This window comes from Pristiophorus japonicus, chromosome 5, assembly GCF_044704955.1.
Source record: "Pristiophorus japonicus isolate sPriJap1 chromosome 5, sPriJap1.hap1, whole genome shotgun sequence".
NCBI lineage: Eukaryota > Metazoa > Chordata > Chondrichthyes > Pristiophoridae > Pristiophorus > Pristiophorus japonicus.
The window spans coordinates 129,421,112-129,444,338 of NC_091981.1; the positions used below are offsets into that span (position 1 = coordinate 129,421,112).

The following is a 23,227-nucleotide window of genomic DNA, read 5'->3' on the forward strand; positions in this document are numbered from 1 at the left end:
TTGAGGATGTAACTAGTCGAGTGGACAAGGGAGAACCAGTGGATGTGGTGCAGTTGGACTTTCAAAAGGCTTTTGACAGGGTCCCACACATTGCACATGGTATTGGGGGTAATGTACTGACGTGGATAGAGAACTGGTTGGCAGACAGGAAGCAGAGAGTCGGGATAAACGGGTCCTTTTCAGAATTGCAGGCAGTGACTAGTGGGGTGCCGCAGGGCTCAGTGCTGGGACCCCAGCTCTTTAAAATATACATTAATGATTTAGATGAAGGAATTGAGTGTAATATCTACAAGTTTGCAGATGACACTAAACTGAGTGGCGGTGTGAGCTGTAAGGAGGACGCTAAAAGGCTGCAGCGTGCCTTGGACAGGTTAGGTGAGTGGGCAAATGCATGGCAGATGCAGTATAATGTGGATAAATGTGAGGTTCTCCACTTTGGTGGCAAAAACACGAAGGCAGAATATTATCTGAATGGCGGCAGATTAGGAAAGGGGGAGGTGCAACGAGACCTGGGTGTCATGGTTCATCAGTCATTGAAAGTTGGCATACAGGTACAGCAGACAGTGAAGAAGGCAAATGGTATGTTGGCCTTCATAGCTAGGGGATTTGAGTATAGGAGCAGGGAGGTCTTACTGCAGTTGTACAGGACCTTGGTGAGGTCTCACCTGGAATATTGTGTTCAGTTTTGGTCTCCTAACCTGAGGAAGGATGTTCTTGCTATTGAGGGAGTGCAGCGAATGTTCACCAGACTGATTCCCGGGATGGCGGGACTAACATATGAGGAGAGACTGGATCAACTGGGCCTATATACACTGGAGTTTAGAAGGATGAGAGGGGATCTGATAGAAACTTATAAGATTCTGTTGGGACGGGACAGATTAGATGCGGGAAGAATGTTCCCGATGATGGCGAAGTCCAGAACTAGGGGACACCGTCTTAGGATAAGGGGTCGGCCATTTAGGACTGAGATGAGGAGAAACTTCTTCACTCAGAGTTGTTAACCCTGTGGAATTCCCTACCGCAGAAAGTTGTTGATGCCAGTTCATTGGATATATTCAAGAGGGAATTAGATATGGCCCTTACGGCTAAAGAGATCAAGGGGTATGGAGAGAAAGCGGGAAAGGGGTACTGAGGGAATGATCAGCCATGATCTCATTGAATGGTGGTGCAGGCTCGAGGGTTTGAATGGCCTACTCCTGCACCTATTTTCTATGATTGGGATTTATACTAAACTGTCTTTATAATCCTGTACCAACAACTAAAATAAACTTTTGCCGTTAGTCCCATTTAGTGTACACAGCCAAACTAATTGTCATGCTTATATTCTTGACGCGCCCAAAAGAGGCAAGGGCCCAGGGGCAGAACGGGCCAGCCCACACTGTGATATGTGTGCGTACTAGGTCCGTGCAGTAGAGCTGGTCGCCGGTCGTCTTGGTTAACCCTTGCTACTGGACCAAGACATAGCTCTGTCAAACCCGTGTAGTGACTGGCGTGCAACGGTCACCACACGTTAAACAAATTCACGCACATGCATCTTCCACCCTTCAACATGTAGTTCGGGACCTGGAATGTTAGGTCCTTCATTGAAACACCTGTGAACTCATCCCTTCTTGATGTGAAAGCAAGTCATCCTCAATACGAGGGACTGCTTATGATATGAGTTTATTTAACTTTCATTTTATTAATTGTAGATGGTGGTTTAGTTGTTTCATGGAATCATATTTCTTTGAAAGTGACCCAGTTGTCATAGAATATAAGGAGCGCACAAAATTATGTTTCTCTATATTTAAAATTAGATTGATGTAATTCTTTTAGATGTCATAATTCTAATTTTGTCTTTCTCTTTCCTTTTTAAAAGGTAGAGCCAAGTGCAACAGATGTGCAAAGATGTTGGCTACAGGCAAAGGAGTTGTGGAGGAATGGCTGTCAGAATTTAAGGTGTAGTTTTCACCACTTAAATTGCCCATGTTTAAATTGAGAAAATAGTGTAAACCATTTGCCATAACCATTAATGTTGATTACAAAAGCACCACTGAAAGCATGGCTATTAGGGGCAGAAACACGTGTTCAGTGAGTACTTTGTACCTTGTTAAGGTGCAATTGCCTTTTATACTTAATCACCTAAGTGGTTTCAGCTAATATTGAAGAAATTATGAATCATACAATGCAGGGACAGAAGCAGCATTCACGCTTCAGTTAACTTTAAAAAAAATTAGTTGCTAACAGAGGATTTGATCTGCTACGGTGATATCCAAAAGCCGCGTTCACTTGGTACTTCCTAATTTAAATAATGATATCTCTAGAGTTTATGTATTGGCAGCAGTTTTCAATTAAACATATTCATTCAGTTCCCTTCATTTATTCACACAGAAGGTAACATGTCATGCTTTGCATGCAACTAGAGAATATTGTGTAAGACTTCTTGGCTTAATTCACTTGCCATCATGAGTATTATCATGGATGATTGCATCGACATCATGTCCAAGACATAAACCTGACTGAGTAGTGATGACACTTTACCCCTAAATGAAGCCTCCCTGCCTGGATATACCTTTCACCAATTGCCCCATTCAGACCGTCATGGTGGCGGTGTGGCTGTCATCACCAAATCACACCTGGGTCTGTTCCCCCTACTCTGGTGCTTTCTCCTTCTTTGAGCATCTCACCTTGTTCCCTCTCACCTCTCATTTAAAATTCTCGTTCTTTACCGCCCACCCAAGTACCATAAAATTTTATCACCGAGATATCTTTACTACTATCCTCCTTCAGCCTCTGCACCGTGACTTCTCATCCTCGGTGATTTCAACCTCCATCTCTATTCATCATGCTCTCTCTCTCATCTAAGTTCACTACCTTCTTATCCTCCCTTAATCTCTCCCTTCGTGTAAACTCCCCAACCCATATTCACAGCCACCCCCATGATCTTGCCATCTCTCGTGGCCTCGCTACTTGCATCACAGATAAGGCCATCTCTGACCACTTCCTTGTATCACTCTCCATCCACATTCCCTCCTCCCCCACCTCTCACCCAAACCTACTTTCTTCTGTGTTTGCCCCTGGAAAATACTCTCTCCCAACTCACTTAAAACTGCACTTATGAAATCCTCACTGTCCAGCCTTTGGCCCTCCAGTCACCACAACATTTCTGCAGTTACCGATCTGCTCAACCACACACACTCACCACCTCATTTGATGTCCTAGTCCCTATTACAAACCATTACACTCTCGCCCTGACCATTCCACTAGTACGGCTCTCATCTTTGCTCCCTTAAATCCAAGGGACGCAGACTTGAAAGTATATGGCAGACAACTGGTTTAGCTATTCACCGCCAGATCTGGCTGGACCACAAAGCATTATTGGGTCCTGCTCTTATCTGCCAAAATTGCTCACTATTCCATAATCATTCTGGAATGCAAAAATATCCCTTGACTTCTTTTCTACTGCAAACCATCTTCTTAAATCCCTCTCCCCTGTCTCCTCCTCCCTCATCTCCAAGAAGTGTGAGGAGCTCATGGACTTTTGTCCTTAAAATTGAGACTATCTGATTGGCTGCCTTTGCCACTTCCCTTCCTTACCCCTAACCCACCGGGCCAATGTATGCTAATGACTTGCATCATGCACTATCAGTATAATGCATTGTTTACGATGACTAAATTTCTCCCACTATCTTAGATGTAAATTGCAATTAAAGATGCTACCAAATTTCCTGGTAGCAAGCAAGAGCAGATCCAGCAAACTTGTTCTTACTGATCATCTGCTTTGGGTGGAATTGTGATTAAACCAGAATTGTTTTAGATCTGCCACAACAGATGTGACTGTATGAATGGGGCATAAGTAAATCCTCCAAGGCCCTTCTGGGTCAATGACCCTTACTATTGAAAGAAACATTTTCAAATAGATTTTTAATTTTTGAAAATTGCACGAGTTAATGGACGTATATTTTAAAATATGGGTCAATTTATATTGTAGTTTTAAAATGTATTACTTTTATTTTGAATTCAGACACTGCCTGAGACCTCTATATCCAGCTATGCTTCAAGTTTAAAAGGCAAGAGTACTCTGGTTTCGGAATTGTACATTGTCATCTGTGACCCACATAGTGAGGTAGGAATAAAAGTATAATTGCGCTCACTTCGGATCCAGTTCTGCTTAATTCTTAAGCTACCTAGGCTCCATGCTCTGGATTTCATCCCATAAATCCTTCAGCCTCTTTAGTTCTGCCTCTTTTAAGACCTTCCTTAAAAGCTGCATCTTTGACCAAGCTTCTGGTCACCCTTCTTAATCTTTCCTCTTCTGGCTTGACATTCTTGTTGCTCATGTGATGTGTCTTCCCCATTGACCCCTCCCCCCCCCCCCCCCCCCCCATGATGCTGAGGCCAATCCAGTCCTTTTAAAGGCCCAGCCCTCACGAAGACCGAACCAACCCTCCCTCCCCTGTCCAGTCTAAGGCTTACCCAACCGCAGCCAGCCAGCCTCTCAATCTGGCTGGCTGCGGGCGGGAAACTGAAGCTTTGCATGCCAATCAAGGCCCTGCTGTTAAAACCGTATCGGAGACCCCCCCCCCCCCCCCCCGCCCCAGCCACCAACCCGCCTTCCTCCTGAAAATTCTAGCCACTGTGTTCAATTCACCCTATCCATCACTGTCCCCTTGGACTCTGCCAGCAATCAATAATCACCACCCGTCTCAAACACCACCATTCTGTGTTTCCTTCCAGAATGTTGCTCACTTGCAGACAAGGCAATTATCATCCTTATTGGCATCCTGTGTTTGACATAAAACCTGGCTCACAGACAGTGACACCTTTGCGCCTACTGAAATATCTCTACCTTCGTATACTTTCCACCACCTTCCCCACCCAAACTGCTGCAGTAGTGGTGTGGCTGTTATCGGCAAATCTCATTTTGGTTGTCTTCTCCCCCCACCCACCCCCTCTTTCTGTTGTGTCATCTTCATCACCTAATTCCAACTCTCTTGCTTCACTTAAAATCCTAGTTCTCTACTGCTTCCCAAGCTCCACCCCCCCCCCCCCCCCCAACCTCCTCAGAGTTTTGCACCGAGATATCCTGCCTGCACTGACTGTCTACTCATCCTCAGTGATTTCAATCTCTATCTCAACTCTCCTTGCACTCTCTTCACTGCTTCCGTTACTTTCCCATCCTCCCTAAATCTCTTTTATATAAACTCTCCTACCCATAGTCACAACCACCCGCTCGACCTCACCATCTCAGACAGCCACTCTGCTCCCATGATCTACATCACAGACAAGGCCATCTCCAATCACTTGCTTGTATCAGCGTCCCCTTTCAACCCCACTTCCTCCTGCATCTGCCCAAGGAAGATATCTCGCCCAAGTCACTTACAATGGCTCTCATTCACAGCTGTCAATCTGCTCAACCATTTTGTTTCTTCTGCGTTTGATGCCCTCATCACCAATAAAAGCTTTATTTACTCCCATCCCAATCATTCGCCTGGTATGATCCCCATCTTCACTCCCTGAAGTACAAATGGTACAGCTTTTAGGGTATCTGGTACACAACTGGTTTAGCCATCTATCATCAGATCTATCTATACCACATCAAACATTACTGGACTTCATTCCTCTGCCAAAACTGCCCACTATTCTAGCATCTTCCTGCAGTGAGCAAGGATAACTCTGGCTTCTTTTCTTTCACCAACCGTCTCCTTAAACCACTCACACCTTCCCTCACCATCCTCACCTCCAGCAACAGGTGGAAGGAGCACCTGAACTTCTTTATTACTAAGATCCATTGTCCAGCTCAATGGGACTGCCATCGTTTCGTTCCACTAATGTCTATTCACAGCCGCAGCATCTCCAGCAATGGCTTGACTTTCTTCCTCATTTACATGCTGCTGACATCCATTTCCAGCTCGCCACCGCCTATATCAACCTGTCCACTGTCTCTGTGCTGTTAGACTGATTGTCCAAGATCCAGTCTTGGATGAGCCGCCATTTCCTTGTTTAACATTGGGAAGACCAAAGCCAGAAAGTTCAAAACCTTGCCACCAATTCCATCCCTTTCCCCGGCCACTGTCTCGGATTAAACCAGACTGTTTGCAGCCTTAATACTTTTTTGACCTTGCGCTGAACTTCAGATCCTTTATCATCTCCATCACACAGACTGCCAACTTTCTTCGTAACATCACCAACCTCCACCTCTGCTGCAGCCACTCTGCTGTTCTTATCCATGCCGTTGTCACGCCCAGACTCTCTTGTTCTAATGCTTTCCTTGCTGGCCTCACATCCTCCACGTGCTGTAAACTTCAAATCGTCCAAAGCTGTGTTGCCTGTATCCTACCCTGCATCAAGTCCTGCTCACTCAGGACCCTGTCCTTGCTGATCGACATTGGCTCACAGTCTCCCAATGCCTCCATTTAAAAATCTGCCATCAGTTCCCCCTCTCCCTTTAAGACCATCCTTAAAACCCACCTCTTTGAGCAAGATTTTGGTAATTCCTCCTAATATTTCCTTTTTTGGCTCACCATCCATTTTGTCTGATTACGCCTTTGTGAAGTGCTTTGGAAATTGTTTTTGTTAAAGGTGCTATATAAAATGCAAATTGTTGTTGGCTTATGACTAAAGTCTTAGGTTCTTGACCACTGGAATGCTTTCGGGTTATTCACCTTTTTGTTCTCACCCCAGAGTCTGAAAAATGGAGTCAAGATCAATATAGCATGTGAATTCTGATGCTAATGGCAGCAGCCGTTTTTGTAGTGTGTGATGCAAAGTCCTACATGAATATACTGCATCTAAACCTGTTCATTAGCATGCATACCATTAAGTCTGTACCAAACGGGATGTAGCTAACAATCCAAGTTGATGTTTTCCAACAAAAACTGTTGTATGGATTTTGATAACCACTCGATCCCATTTCTGGCATTTGACTGCTTCCCTTAGCGTGGGACAAATATCTTGAAGAAACATGAAGCCAACTGTATAGCTCTTGGCATCAAGAGATTAATGTGCAAAGTTAAAGCACATGGGATTGGGGGTAGTGTGCTGACGTGGATTGAGAACTGGTTGTCAGACAGGAAGCAAAGAGTAGGAGTAAACGGGTACTTTTCAGAATGGCAGGCAGTGACTAGTGGAGTGCCGCAAGGTTCTGTGCTGGGGCCCCAGCTGTTTACATTGTACATTAATGATTTAGACGAGGGGATTAAATGCAGTATCTCCAAATTTGCGGATGATACTAAGTTGGGTGGCAGTGTGAGCTGCGAGGAGGATGCTATTAGGCTGCAGAGTGACTTGGATAGGTTAGGTGAGTGGGCAAATGCATGGCAGATGAAGTATAATGTGGATAAATGTGAGGTTATCCACTTTGGTGGTAAAAACAGAGAGACAGACTATTATCTGAATGGTGACAGATTAGGAAAAGGGAAGGTGCAACGAGACCTGGGTGTCATGGTACATCAGTCATTGAAGGTTGGCATGCAGGTACAGCAGGCGGTTAAGAAAGCAAATGGCATGTTGGCCTTCATAGCGAGGGGATTTGAATACAGGGGCAGGGAGGTGTTGCTACAGTTGTACAGGGCCTTGGTGAGGCCACACCTGGAGTATTGTGTACAGTTTTGGTCTCCTAACTTGAGGAAGGACATTCTTGCTATTGAGGGAGTGCAGCGAAGGTTCACCAGACTGATTCCCGGGATGGCGGGACTGACCTATCAAGAAAGATTGGATCAATTGGGATTGTATTCACTGGAGTTCAGAAGAATGAGAGGGGACCTCATAGAAACGTTTAAAATTCTGACGGGTTTAGACAGGTTAGATGCAGAAAGAATGTTCCCAATGTTGGGGAAGTCCAGAACCAGGGGTCACAGTCTGAGGATAAGGGGTAAGCCATTTAGGACCGAGATGAGGAGAAACTTCTTCACCCAGAGAGTGGTGAACCTGTGGAATTCTCTACCACAGAAAGTAGTTGAGGCCAATTCACTAAATATATTCAAAAGGGAGTTAGATGAAGTCCTTACTACTCGGGGGATCAAGGGTTATGGCGAGAAAGCAGGAAGGGGGTACTGAAGTTTCATGTTCAGCCATGAACTCATTGAATGGCGGTGCAGGCTAGAAGGGCTGAATGGCCTGCTCCTGCACCTATTTTCTAAGCTACGAGTAATCTGGTTAGCATTGCGATTTTTCCAAAGCATTCGCAACGAACGTTTAAAGGTCAGGATGTTCTGCAACACGTTTGTGAGATAAGCGAACAAGATAGAACGTGGGGCGACCTTTCTGTCTTTATGGTGGTGCCAAACCTTGTAAATAGCCCCTCCGCCATGAGACTACACCAGCTGCTCTTTAATGAGGGGAGCTTTCAGGACAGGGTTCAGGATAGGCCTCAGAATAATCTCCCAAAGTAAGAGGATGCCAGAGTTCTGCAAGATGAATGAGAGCAGTCCGGTTTGTAGTTTTTAAAAACATATTATTGATCTGCTGTAGATTTTATATTTCATGTCCTCCTTCAGCTTGTTTATAAAATTATATTTCTATTTTTTAGAAACTTTCACATCTTGATTTTAATTTTAGTTGCTAGAGCCAGTTTGCCACCAGTTGTTTGAATTTTATCGCAGTGGCGAGGTCGCACTGAAGAGATTCACATTGCAGTTTCTTCCTGAACTCTTATGGAGCTACCTTTCGGTCATAGCAACACGAGATACACACAGTAGTGGCTGCATTGAGGCACTCCTCTTGGGCATCTACAACTTGGTATGTAATAATAAATTGTGATTCTGTAACCAAATCTATTTTAAGAGCTCAGGGCAATATACAAGTCATTTCAACTTTGTTTTGATATTTTTAGGGTCACCATAGTCTTTTGCATTCTGTGTGACATATCTTTTAATAATAACTTCAATTATATAACAGTGACTGGTTTAAAAATAGTACTTCATTGGCTCTAGGACATCTTGAAAAGGTGCTATATAATTGCAAGTTCTCTGTCTAAATTCAATGCAATCAAAAATTGGAGGTTAATGATATCTGCAAAAGATAATTGACATCCAAAGGAGCATTTTTATTAATCTATCATAACATGTTTTTTTGAAGAAGGAGACAAGTAAATCAGCTTCTGTACAGTTATCCAATTCCTTCGAGAAGTGAAGATAGTTAGGACTTCTAGGCCAATTTCTACACATGGACGTTACTGGCATAGAGTCTGGACTGCTAGTCACATGTCAGAAAATTGCAGACAATGATTAATGAACAGAAAATCATGGCAGCATGCCTGCGATTTACCAATATGCTATCCATTTCCACATCAGTGCTGCCTTTGTAAAATCAGCTTTTATATGTAAACAATTCTGAGAGTTTATTTATGAACTTGTGTATTTCAATAAGCAGATAATGTACATAGGTTTTAAAACTGAATAGCTCAAAACTAGTGTTTCTACACTCATTCTGTTGGATAAACCAGAATTCATAGGTTATCATAACATGCTATGACTTATGGTTCCTGGAATAAAACTGCAGTCTTAATTGTGAAAAGTTCATGCTTAACGTTGCCTTTTGCATTTTGGGCCAGAATTTGCTGACGTGAGTTTAATGCACACGCCATTATTAGTAAGTAAATAACCCAGCAATTAGTGGCGAGGAAGAGATACGCCATGGGTTGCAATCACCACAAAATACTAGACAATTTGGCATTAGCCTCGCGACAATGGGAGCTCACTGTCAACCTCTCGTGAGTTTCAGTTTATGCTCTTAAGATGAATTAAACTTGTCGTAGAAAGTTAAGGCTGGTTCTTAATGATGTAAGGACCCTTTTAATGATGCAATTTATGTTCCAGCAATGACATTCAACATCTTCTGCCCAGAAAGGAACAATTGAAACTATGGAGTCTCATTCCTGCAGTTAGTAACTTGTTCTTCGGAGGTTTTTAAAATTGATAAGTTTTTCAATATTTTCCTTTACCTCAGTTTTTTTTTCACTCTCTCAATCCAATCTTTCTTTTACACTCTTTTTCTTTCTGTACCTAGTTTGACTCTAATTCGCCCTATTTTCTGTCTGTCATTCCTCTTTTTTTTCTAACCTTAAGGTTCATTGGTTAAGGAAATACATTGTTGGTCCTGTCATATACCAAGGTCCCAGATGCCCCATTGACCTCACCGTACCATTATCAGCTCGCACTTCCAGCAATTTACGGGCCAGTTGGTTGGAATTTACTGGAGCAGGGCATCACGTAACTTGGTTGGTTAGTTAGACTTTTTCCTGTAAGTTGCTGGAAGTGCAAGCTGATAACAGCGTGGCCAGGGCACCTGGGACCTTAATGAACGGTGGGACCAAGAGTGTATCTCCTAAACCAATGAGAGTTAAAGATTGAGAAATAAGAGAAAGACGTGTAAATGAGAGTGGGTGAATTCGATGTAAAAAGAAAGATTGGATTTAGAGAGAGAGAAAGGAAAAGCAAGAAAAAAAATTAAACATTTGACATTTTTAAAATCCACTACCTGAAGGAATGAGACTCCACAGTTTAAATTGTTTACTTTCTGTGCCAGAGACGTTGAATGGCAGGCAATAACAGTTATCACATTGTTTAAAGAGTGCTTATGCTATTAATTACTAGAATTAACATTCTGTCGTGAGTTTTAATATGCAAAAGCAGCAACTTATGTTCTTATGTAACTTCATGAAACTCACAGGGAGTTTTAGGGCGAGCTGCCATTTTCACAAGACTAACGGTGAAGTGGTGCAATTCGTCTGGAAACTTGTGGCGATTCACAATTCATGTGGTATCTCTTCCTTCCCACAAGTTGTTGGATGATTTATACATTTATAGTGGCGTGTGCATTAAATTCGTCATTATTTTGGCAGCAAATTCTGAGCCATTATGTTTAAACCTGATCACTCATTAAGGGGGTAAAATACATCCCTGAACAAATGGTTTGTTTGTTTATTTACTTTGGTTTTGTTTAAACACCAAATTGTTGTCTAAATCAAAGATTAAAGTTTAGAATTGTTTTCCAGGAAATTGTAGATAAAGACGGATGTAGCAAAGTGCAGTCTTTTACAATCCCATCTCTTTCAAAACCTTCAGTGTATCATGAGGTAAGAGGCCTATTTTAGTGCATTCTATATAGTCTTAAAGCTTGTTGGTGAATCACGTACATTTTTATTACTTTAAGGTGCTGCAGCAACAATTTTTAGCAATTTTGTTTGTAATTATATTTTTGTCATTACCAGAACGCACAAAGGTAAAAGTGCTTTTACTTTTAATACTGGAGGAGGTTTTTTTTGCATCTAAACAGGATCTCTTTGTTTTGAGTAAATAGTTTTAGCAAAGTAGAGCTTAATTTAAAATAGCTTTTTAGTTAATATTTTGCAATGCAAATCCATGCTGTTGCTATATAAATAAATGCCCGTATTCTCCCATCTATTTCTTTTGTGGTTAGTTGTAAAGTAGGGGAGGAATTCAAATAAATGTGCAACTCGAGTCAATTTTATTCGAGTGGGTGCAACTGTAACATTGTTATGCAGCACTGTCCTGGATCCCTTAGCAATAGAACTAATTTATTTCTCTTCCCTGCCTTCCCAGCTATATTCCTCCTTTCTGGAACTCTGGCATATAATACAAAAGCATATGCACCAAATGGAATAAGTAAATGCGTGTCTCAATGGAGAAGCTTATCTAAAATATGGAAACAGATTGGTCATATACAGTACATGCTAACTCCTCTTCCAGGATATATATATCCTAATCTTGCTATGTAACCAGGCCTATGAAACTTGAGTTTTTCCTGTGTCCATTCGCATGGACCTTTTGGCTGCTGTTCCGGACCCGAGCCTATCACTTCTTCTATTTCCACCTTTTTCTTTCTTTTTTTTTCTCTGCCCCTCCTAGACCCCTCTCTCCTGTCATCATGCCTTCTTTCATTTCTATCCTCTTGGGTACTCTGCCCATCCAAAGCCCTACCCCAACCCTTCAGCACCCTTCAACCTTCCTACTCTCCTGCCACCGTCCCTGGCTTGACTCTCTCTTGGATAAACCTACAACTTCTCTCTCTGCCTCCCTTGGCATCCTCCGAAGGGCCGATCGAGGCACTCATTGCTGCTGCCTTACGAGCAGCAACCCCAACTGCCCCATTCTACTCTCTCGCCAACCTTCACGTCCAGAGCGCCCGCTGGGGGCTTATCTTTTCTACCTCTTTCCTGTCGCACTCAACCCTCCCAGTGCTGACCCTGTGGACTCTGCCACTGGAGCAGCTATCACCGCCCCTCTACATTTCCCTCCAGAATATCCGTTCATTTGTGAACAAGGTCCTTACTGGCCATGAGCTTTTTGTGAATGATTGCATCAACATCATGGCCTTGACAAAAACCTGGCTGAGGGGTAATGACATCATCCCCCAAATGAAACCTCCCTGCCTGGCTATACCTTCCACCACTTACCACAACCAAACTGCCATGGTGGCCCCTATGGCTCACCAAATCACACCTTCATCTGTCACCCTACTCCTCTGGTACCTTCTCCTCACTTGATCATTTCACCTTGTTCCACCCCTCTCATTTCTCATTTACAATCCTCATTCTTTACCGTCTACCCATGTACCATGACAATTTTCTCATCGAGGTATCTTCACTGCTTTCCTCCTTCAGCCTCTGCACCAAGTAACTTCTCATCCGTGGTAATTTCAGTCTCCATCTCCAGTCTCTCCCCTCTAAGTTCACTGCCCCCTTATCCTCCCTTAATCTCTCCCTCCATATAAACTCCCCTACCCATATTCATGGGCATCTCTTCGATTTTGCCATCTCTGGTGCCCTCACTACTCTTCGTGTCTATCACAAATAAGGCCATCGCTGATCACGTGCTTGTATCTCTCTCCACCCACATTCCCCTTCCAACCCTATTTCCTTCTGTGTCAACCCCTGGAAAAAAACTCCCAATTCACATTCAACTGCATTTTCAAAATCCCACTGTCCAGCTTGTGGCCCTCTATTCACCAAGACATTTCTGCAGCTACCAATCTGCTCAACCACATCCCCACCTCCACCTTTGATGCCGTAGTCTCCATTAAAATCATTACTCTCTCTCACCCTGGTCGTTCCCCTGGCCTGCCCCTCATCTTCACTCCTTTAAGTCCAAGACGTGCCAACTTGAGTATATGGTGGACAACTAGTTTAACCATTCATCACCATATCTGGCTGAACCACATAAAGCACTATCGGATCCTGCTCTCCTTTGCCAAGGCTGTTCACTATCCCAGGATCATCATGGAATGAAGATAACCCTGGCTTCTTTTCTCTATTGCAAATCATCGTCTTTAAACCACTCTACCCTGCCTCCTCCACCCTCGCCTCCAACAACTGCAAGGTGCTTGTGGACTTCTTTGTCACTAAGATTGAGCCAGTCCTTTTAACTGCCTCTCCCGTTTCCCTCCCTTCCCCTAACCCACGGGGCCAAACTTCCTCTAAGATTCCCCCCTGCACTAGTCCTGAACTCTCATCTTTCTCGAGTTTCTCTCCTATCTCCCCTCCTGCTCTCTCTGAGCTCATCTTGTCCATGAGACTTACCTCCTGCTCCCTCGGCCCTATTCCCACTAAACTGCTGACCTCCCACATTTGCTGATATTGTTAACAGTTCTCAGGTACTGTCCCCCTCTCCTTTCAATCTGCCGTCATTATAAAACCAAACCTTGACTTCTCTGTTCTTGCAAACTACCACCCCATCTCCAACGTCCCTTTCCTCTCCATAGTTCTTGAACGTGTTGTCGCCTCCCAAATCTGTGCTCATCTTTCCCGGTACTCATGTTTGAATCCTTCCATTCAGGCTTCTGCCCCTGCCACTGAAATGGTTCTTATCAAAGTCATCCTACGTGATTGTGACAGTAGTAAACTAATCTTCCTCGACCTGTCTGCAGACACTTTTGACCCTACAATTCAGCTTCCGCACCTCTCCTCCGTCGCCCAGCTGTGTGGGACTGCACTCACCTGGTTCCATTGTTACCTATCCAGTTGAGCTAGAGAATCACCTGCAAAGGCTTCTCTTCCTGCTCCCGTACAGTTACCTCTGGTGTCTCCCAAGGATCTATCCTTGGCCCCCTCAACTACATGCTTCCCCTCAGCCAAATCACTGAAAACAAAGTCAAGTTCCACAGGTATGTTAACAACATGCTGATGTGAACTCTACCTCACCACCACCTCTCTTAACCCCTCCACTGTCTCTAAATTGTCAGACTGCTTGTCCTATATCCAGTACTTTGAGAGCAGAAATTTGCTCCAACTAAATATTGGAAAGACCGAGGCCATTGTCTTTGGTCCCTGCCACAAACTCTGTTCCCAGCCACCAACTCCATCCCTCTCCCTGACAACTGTCTGAGGAAGAACCAGACTGTTCACAACCTTGGTGTCCTATTGTACACCGAAATGAGGTTCCAACCACAATCTGTGCTAAGGCTGTCTATTTCCCCCTTTGCAATAATGCCCATCTCAGCCCCAGCCTCAGATCATCTGCTGCTGAAACCCTGGCTTTGTTGCCTCTAGACTCGACTATTCCAACGCCATCCTGGCCAGCCTCTCATCATCCACCCTCCATAAAGTTGAGCTCATCCAAAACTTGGCTGTTCATATCCTAACTTGCACCAAGTCCCATTCACCCATCGCCCCTGTGCTCGCTGACCTATATTGGCTCCTGGTTAAGCAATACCTCGATTATAAAATTCTAACCCTTGTTTACAAATCTCTCCATGGCCTGACCGCTCCTTTTCTCTGTAATCTCCTCCAGTCCTACAACTGGAGCAGCAAACCTGAGGACTGGGAGAAATTTAGAATTCAGCAGAGGAGGACAAAGGTTTAATTAGGAGTGGGAAAATAGAGTATGAGAGTAGGCTTGCAGGGAACATAAAAACTGACTGCAAAAGCTTCGATAGATATATGAAGAGAAAAAGATTAGTGAAGACAAATGTAGGTCCCTTGCAGTCAGAATCAGGTGAATTTATAATGGGGGAACAAAGAAATGGCAAACCAATTGAACAAATACTTTGGTTCTGTCTTCACTAAGGAAGACACAAATGACCTTCTGGAAATACTAGGGGACCGAGGGTCTAGCGAGAAGGAGGAACTGAAGGAAATCCTTATTAGTCAGGAAATTGCGTTAGGGAAATTGATGGGATTGAAGGCCGATAAATCCCCAGGGCCTGATAGGCTGCATCCCAGAGTACTTAAGGAAGTGGCCCTAGAAATAGTGGATGCATTGGTGGTCATTTTCCAACATTCTATTGACTCTGGATCAGTTCCTATGGATAGGAAGGTAGCTCATGTAACCCCACTTTTTAAAATAGGAGGGAGAGAGAAAACAGGGAATTATTGACCGGTTAGCCTGACATCGGTAGTGGGGAAAATGTTGAAATCAATTATTAAAGATGTAATAGTAGCGCATTTGGAAAGCAGTGACGGGATCGGTCCAAGTCAGCTGAATTTCTGAAAGGGAAATCATGCTTGACAAATCTTCTAGAATTTTTTGAGGATGTAACTAGTAGAGTGGACAAGGGGGAGCCAGTGGATGTGGTGTATTTGGACTTTCAAAAGGCTTTTGACAAGATCCCACACAAGAGATTAATGTTCAAAATTAAAGCACATGGTATTGGGGGTAATATATTGACGTGGATAGAGAACTGGTTGGCTGACAGGAAACAAAGAGTAGGAATAAACGGGTCCTTTTCAGGATGGCGGGTAGTGAGTAATGGGGTACCGCAGGGTTCAGTGCTGGGACCCCAGCTATTTACAATATACATTAATGATTTGGACAAAGGAATTGAATGTAATATCTCCGAGTTTGCAGATGACACTAAGCTGGGTGGCAGTGTGAGCTGTGAGGAGGATGCTAAGAGGCTGCAGAGTGACTTGGACAGGTTGGGTGAGTGGGCAAATGCATGGCAGATGCAATATAATATGGATAAATGTGAGGTTATCCACTTTGATGTCAAAAACAGGAAGGCAGAATATTATCTGAATGGTGACAGATTAGGAAAAGAGGAGGTGCAACAAGACCTGGGTGTCATGGTACATCAGTCATTGACAGTTGGAATGCAGGTACAGCAGGCCGTGAAGAAGGCAAACTGCATGTTGGCCTTCATAGCGAGAGGATTTGAGTATAGGAGCAGGGAGGTCTTGCTGCAATTGTACAGGGCCTTGGTGAGGCCACACCTTGAATATTGTGTACAGTTTTGGTCTCCTAATCTGAGGAAGGGCATTCTTGCTATTGAGGGAGTGCAGCGAAGGTTCACCAGACTGATTCCCGGGATGGCAGGACTGACATATGAAGAAAGATTGGATCGACTCGGCTTATATTCACTAGAATTTAGAAGAATGAGAGGGGACCTCAAATATATAAAATTCTGACGGGGATTTGACAGGTTAGATGCAGGAAGAATGTTCCCGATGTTGGGGAAGTCCAGAACCAGGGGTCACAGTCTAAGGATAAGTGGTAAGCCATTTAGGACTGAGATGAGGAGAAACTTCTTCACTCAGAGAATTGTGTACCTGTGGAATTCTCTACCACAGAAAGTTGTTGATGCCAGTTCGTTGGATATATTCAAGAGGGAGTTAGATATGGCCCTTATGGCTAAAGGGATCAAGGGGTATGGAGAGAAAGCAGGAAAGGGGTACTGAAGTTGCATGATCAGCTATGATCATATTGAATGGCGGTGCAGGCTCGAAGGGCTGACTGGCCTACTCCTGCACCTATTTTCTAAGTTTCTATCTAGCAAGCTCTGCTGAAAAGCACACATGGTTGAGCATAGGGCGAGAACATGGTTGTAGGGCGTAAAGAAGAATGTGGGGTGGGGGAGGGGTTCCCAAAACATTCATTAGGTGTCTGCAGCTCGCTGGCTCGATGATGATGAAGCTTGAGGCCCCATATTACTTGGGCCTATCCATTCAGACAGGGATTCCTCCCCGCACCCCCTACATGTTTGAATTTTTAGGCCTCAGTATGTTAACTTAGTGTCTCTAATTCCTTCTAAAACTAAGCTATTTCTTATGGGTCATGATGCTCTTTTTTTTAAATCAGCATTAATAATCTATCAAATGTTCTTGAGCATGTTCTTTAATCCACATGTTAGAATAACTGGTCTCAAATGATTTGATACTGTAAATATTCATTATCCTCCTGTCGTGAACTTTATTTTGAAAGCTCCTTAAAATATTAATCAGAGCTCACCTGTTCTCCATTTCTTTTCTGATTCTAATGTATTTTTAATGAATTCTTGCTTTCCTCGTGCTTTATTGACTCCTTCCTATCTTTGAGATAGAGCAAGTGATTTGTTGTGATGCAACTTTCTGCAACAAATCCTTGTTTTACATTTGTGTGTAGCACAGTTTTCTGTCCAAGCAGATCAATTTGCACTAGAAATCCCAAAGCAGTGAAAATGACAATTTTGGGATGCATCAGAATAATAACTCTTCACGTGCCTTCTTTTAGTAATAGTGCTTTTAATTGTAGTATTGTGTGTGGGCACTCAGGCAATGCCTATTGGATACTAGTTTAAGGATGCTTAAAAGAGATTAGTATTTACTCTAACTAGGTAGGTTAGGCCAGGTGCAGCCAGGCAAATCTCTTGCTTGCTTGATGTTACGGAGTGTCAGAAATAGAAAAATATTTAATTCCATATTTAAAATGGGAGCTCAAACATGGTTTTCAAAAGCTGAATTTTGGGTAATTTAAGAATCTGAACTCCCTACATCGCATCACCAGGACAGTATTTGGATTACCTACTTAACCTAAACATCTGTGGTAATATGGTGTAAGCTGTAGAGGGCAACTGAGAAGTAATTTTATTAGCTCTGTCGAGACAGTTTTGCAATATTGACAGTCATTGTGACTAAGATTGAGATCTCATTGATACGAGTCCATGGCACAATGTTTTGATGTTGCAATGTGCTGCATTACGCACATTACCATGCAACATAGTTGTTTTTCAAAAAATTATGTAGTAGAATTATATCTCCACCATTTCCAGATTTTGTTATTTGATGTATACTTTGTTAATTAACCTTTTCAAATGGTGCTTTAGCCTTCTAGTTTTGGTTCTATGGCACTTACAGAAGGCGCTTTATCTCGACATGGCTTGACTAGAGTTGTACATACTGGACCTCACTCTCAAAGGGAAACCTTTACAGCACAAAACAGGTAAGATTATTAATTAAACTGCAGATATTTGTAAAGTAGCACAAGTAATTAACAACTGAATCAATAATGTAGTATAGTTTTAAAATTCAACTGTAAAAATCATTGCCAGTTTTAAATAAAATTCAGTATGCAAGTGCATTTGTTAAAAGAATACTTAAGGAGAATATAGTAAAAGCATTTTTTCAATCTCATTGCAAAATATACATAGGCTTTTGCAGGTCTACATTTTGAAGATCGTTCACTAAATATAATTCATGTAGGTTCAGGTGGCTTATCCCTCCATAAAATGGCTACTAGCAGTTGTTTAAAGTGTTTTTCAGCTCAAAAATGAGTCAGGTTTAAGGTATTATTTGAAATTAAAATCTGTGGAACAATACCATGTTTGATGTTTGGTTAAATTGCTAATACATAACCATGTGAAGAGATTTCATAGAAGCATAGATATTGACGGCATAGGAGGAGGCCATTCGGTTCATTGTGTCCATGCCAGCCGAAAGAGCTATCTAACCTGATCCCACTTTCCAGTTCTTGGTTCGTAACCTTGTAGGTTATGGCACTTCAAGTTTATAATCACATGTGAATTGTTGAGTGTGTTAGGTCAATGGGATATGGATTTTACTCTGGTTTATTACTATTCATTTATACCACATTAGGTAAACAATTAAATTGATTAAACTTGATTTTTGTGAGAACTAAATTAATGCATGGATTACAGATTGGTTTTGGTTTCGGAGCGCTGTCTGCAGTTGTGGTTTCATCTTCATGAAGTACAAAAGTGCTTTGTGGAAATGATGGCCTCATTTTTGCATAATGTACAATAGAAATGAGATGAGGCATTCAGCTCATCCAGCTATTTCCATCATTCAGAATAATTAGTTGAATGATTTTGCAACAACAACTGCATTTATTTAGTGCCTTTAATGTAATAAAACATTCCAAGGCGTTTCACAGGAGTGTTATCAAACAAAATTTGACACCGGGGCAGATGACCAAAAGCTTTGTCAGAGGTCGGTTTTAAGGAGGAAAGAGAAGTAGAAAGGCAGAGAGGATTAGGGAGGGAATGCCAGAGCTTGGGACCGAGGCAGTTGAAAGCGCGGCTGCCAATGGCTGATTTAAAAGTCAGATGTCTGATAAGATGATGGTTGAGTAAATCAATGATAAATGATGTCCTAATCCAGATATTTGATGCGCAGAGCATCGAGGTGTGAATTTCCAGCAGGTTAGAAGTTTCTTGTGGAATCACGGAGGAATCTAAAAGTCGCAGTAGAGAAACTTAATTTTTCAACTGTCAAATTGAGAATCCGGATTGATTATATTGAAATGATTTTTCTTTTAAAATTATAGATTAATTATAAGTTCATTAAAAATCAGAAGTTGAATGAGTGAAAATTTAAATAATTCTCTTGCTGTCAGTTCCGGGAGATCAGAAGGCTCAATGAGATGTCACCATTCGAAAGACCGTTGATCCAACTGTTGCTAAAAATATAATGCTCCTATGGTGATTTGAATACTGGAATGCTGGAATACTGATTATAGATTTATGAAGATAAATTGATTCCGTATAAATTGATAGGAATGTCGAGTCAGATTTCATCCAGAAATGAAACTGACCCCATTCAGTCATTAAAATGAAACTGACACTGTTCAGCCGTTGAAGTCAAAGCAATGCCGGGTCTTCTCAACAGCAAAGTCAATCTTGCAGCCGATGATCTTTACGTTATTCCCATAAACTCTACCATAAATAAGATCATTTCTACACATTCTGATAGATATTTCTTACTCAGTCACACTTACTCGGGAGTCGGGAATTAGCAATTAATTATTAATTTATTCAGACTACTGCCACATTTGAACCACTCATTAATGTATCCATAACAGAAGGGATTATCAAGATTTTGGTTAGCCACAGATTAAATTGTATACACTAATTTTTAAATATCAGCAAACAGCTATGAAAACTGCATGAGACATGGAAAAATGCAAAATTGGAAACTTGCATTTATGCTTTGTTATGCTATTAAGTTAAATTAATTTTCCTTTACTTATTAAACAGGTTTGAAGTGTTGACATTCCTATTGCTCTGTTACAATGCGACCATAATCTACATGCCTAGTCCTTCTCTGCAGTCTCTGTGCCATACATGCTCCAGGTGAGATTCAGAGAATTCACAACTTGAAAAACAATTTGTTGAAAATTGAGAAATATCACAATTTAATTAAGTTTTCTTGAGGACAATAGATGCACTTTTGGTTCGGCCTGTCCTGGCAGTTCTAAAACAAAGGGGGTAATTTTAACCTCCAAAAACCCATGGGATTGGGTCTGCAGTGATTGACCTCCAGCAAGCACATCCATCCTCCTTTGTGTTGAGTATAAGAACATATGAAATAGGAGCAGGATTAGGCCATCGAGCCTGCTCCGCCATTCAATAAGATTATGGCTGATTTGATCAGTTCCACTTCCCTGTCCATTCCCCATAACCCTTTACTCCCTTATCGCTCAAAAGTCTGTCTATCTCTGCCTTAAATATATTCAATGACCCAGTCTCCATAGCTCTTTGGGGGAGAGAATTCCACAGATTTACAACCCTCTGAGAAGAAATTCCTCCTCATTTCAGTTTTAAATGGGCTGCCCCTTATTCTGAGACTATGTCCCCTAGTTTTAGTTTCCCCTATGAGTGTGACTTCAGCCACTGAAAAGTTTCCCATTAACCTCTTTACGAGGGCTTTTTGATGCCATACTTAGTTGAATTCTGCCTTGATGAGAGCAGCCATAGCCACCTCTTTACTGGCATTTAGCTCTTCTCCATGTTTAGATAAAGGCTACGATGGGGTCTAGAGCCAAATGATTCTGTTGGAACAAACTGAGGGTCCACAAGCGAGTTACTGGAGAGTAGTTGTTGCTTCATGGCAGTATTGAGTATTCATTCATCACTTTGATCATTGGGTGGCTGACAGGGCAGTAATTTGGCTGGGTTAGATTTGTCCTTTGTTTTGTGGATTGAAACCTATCTTGGCACTCCCACATTGTTGGGTAGATATATAATGGCATATTGTATTAACTTCGCAAGTGGGCTGGCTAGTTCTGGTCTTCAGCACTACAGTTGGGATGTTGTCGGGGGTCGTAGCCTCTGCTCAACCGCTTCTTTGTCAAATGGAGTGAACTGATTTGGCTGCTCAATAGTATCCATGATGGGAGGCACCTTGGAAGGATGCCAAGTAGGATTCTTGCCGATAGTGTTCTGTGGGCACTTTAGACTGAAGATGCAACAAACACCATTCTTGTGTCTCACACTTGTGCTGCGCGCTGTCATGGTTGAGGATGGAAATGTTCGTGGTGCCTTCACCACTGGTTAGTTTCCTGATTGTCTGTCATTCTCGACTGGATGTGGTATGATCTGTTGGCTGTGGGATTATTTAGTTTTTTATAGATTGCTGCACTTTGTTGTAACCTCACTAGATTGGTGCCTCATTGTCAGGTATGTCTGGTACTTCTGGCATACCCTTCTACAGTTGCCATTGAACCAAAGTTGGTGGTGATGTAGCAGTGAGGGATGTGTCGGGCCTTGCAGTTACAAACTGTGGTACAGGTGCAGCGTCGAGAATCTGGAGTTCCGGAATGTTCCAGACTCTGGATCGATCGGTGCAGGGTCGTCCGAATCCGTAAAATGTTCCAAAATCTGGACCTTGCCAACCTCTGGGCCCCGCCACCGCCCAAACTTGAGCCTCGCCTCGCCACCGTCGCTGCCCTTACCTCTGAGCCTCCTCGCCGTCCTGCCCGACGACCTCCTTGGCGGGGCCCGCCCGAACGCCACCTCCGCGGGGCCCTGCCCGCCTGACGACATCCTTGGCGGGGCCCCGCCCACCCGACGACGTCGTCCTCGGCGGGGCCGGCCCGCTCGAACAGCTCTTCAGCGGGAATCTCTTCCCTCCCCCTCTCCACCTTTCTGACGCTCCGAAATCCAGAAATACCCAAATCTGGGCTCGGGTGTTTCCGGATTCGTGACGCCAGAAAACAAATTGAAAGTCCAGAAAGGCCTTGGTCCCGAGGGTTCTGGATTTTCGGCGCTGCACCTGTATACAATTCTGCTGCTGTTTGCCCACAGTGCCTTGCTTCATGGTTGCTTCAGGCTGTCCTACATTACACGAGGACTGTGCTGTGGTCATTCCCATTACTGCTGTCATAGGCAGACATGTCTACATTAGATAGGTTGGTGGGGAGATGCTCAAGTAGGTTATTTCTTTATTTTGGTTCCCTCTCCATCTGACCCAGACCCAGTCTAACAGTTATGACTTCAGGATTCAACCAGCACAGTCATTGGTGGTACTACTGGGCCACTTGATGGACAGTCCTCCACCCACTGTATATTTCTTGGTGCTTCCTTCAGTATGGAGGGAGACTTAGGTAGGTGCCCTTGCTTGATCGGAAGCCATGGTGCTTCATGGGGTCCACAGGTCATGGTGATGGAGGATCCTGGGATATTGGCTGCTAGATATGACTGTCAGACTGGTTTTGACGAAGAATCTTGGACTTGAAAACGGGTCCATTTTTAAAAATTAGTTCCTAGGATGTGGGCGTCGCTGGCAAGGCCAGCATTTATTGCCCATCCCTAACTGCCCTCGAAGGTGGTGGTGAGCTGCCGCCTTGAACCGCTGCAGTCCGTGTGATGAAGGTACTCCCACAGTGCTGTTAGGGAGGGAGTTCCAGGATTTTGACCTGGTGACAATGAAGGAATGGCGATATACTTCCACGTCTGGATGGTGTGCGACTTGGAGGGGAACTTGGAGGTGCTGGTGTTTCTATGCACCTGCTGCCCATGTCCTGGTAGAGGTCGCAGGTTTGGGAGGTGTTGTCAAAGAAGCCTTGGCGAATTGCTGCATTGCATCTTCTGGATGGTACACACTGCACCCAAGGTAGGCCGCTGGTGGAGGGACTAAATGTTTAAGGTGGTGGATGGGGTGCCAATTAATTGGCTAGATTGGATTTGTCTTGCTTTTTGTGGATAGGACATACCTGGAAAGTTTTCCACATTGTTGGGTAGATGCCAGTGTTGCAGCTGTACTCGAACAGCTTGACTAGAGGCGCAGCTAGTTCTG

General features: G+C 43.3%; 1 protein-coding gene across 2 annotated transcripts in view; it reads left to right on the forward strand.

Moving 5' to 3' along the window:
• hycc1 (hyccin PI4KA lipid kinase complex subunit 1) overlaps window positions 1-23,227 on the forward strand; it is a 103,555-nt gene that overhangs the window by 27,592 nt on the left and 52,736 nt on the right. For both annotated transcript variants that reach the window (XM_070880966.1, XM_070880967.1), the window contains exons 2-7: window positions 1,859-1,938; window positions 4,004-4,105; window positions 8,539-8,718; window positions 10,976-11,056; window positions 18,019-18,134; window positions 20,188-20,283. In XM_070880966.1, the coding sequence (XP_070737067.1) occupies window positions 1,888-1,938; window positions 4,004-4,105; window positions 8,539-8,718; window positions 10,976-11,056; window positions 18,019-18,134; window positions 20,188-20,283 (626 nt within the window). In that variant the 5' untranslated portion in view covers window positions 1,859-1,887. The remainder of the gene's footprint in view (window positions 1-1,858; window positions 1,939-4,003; window positions 4,106-8,538; window positions 8,719-10,975; window positions 11,057-18,018; window positions 18,135-20,187; window positions 20,284-23,227) is intronic.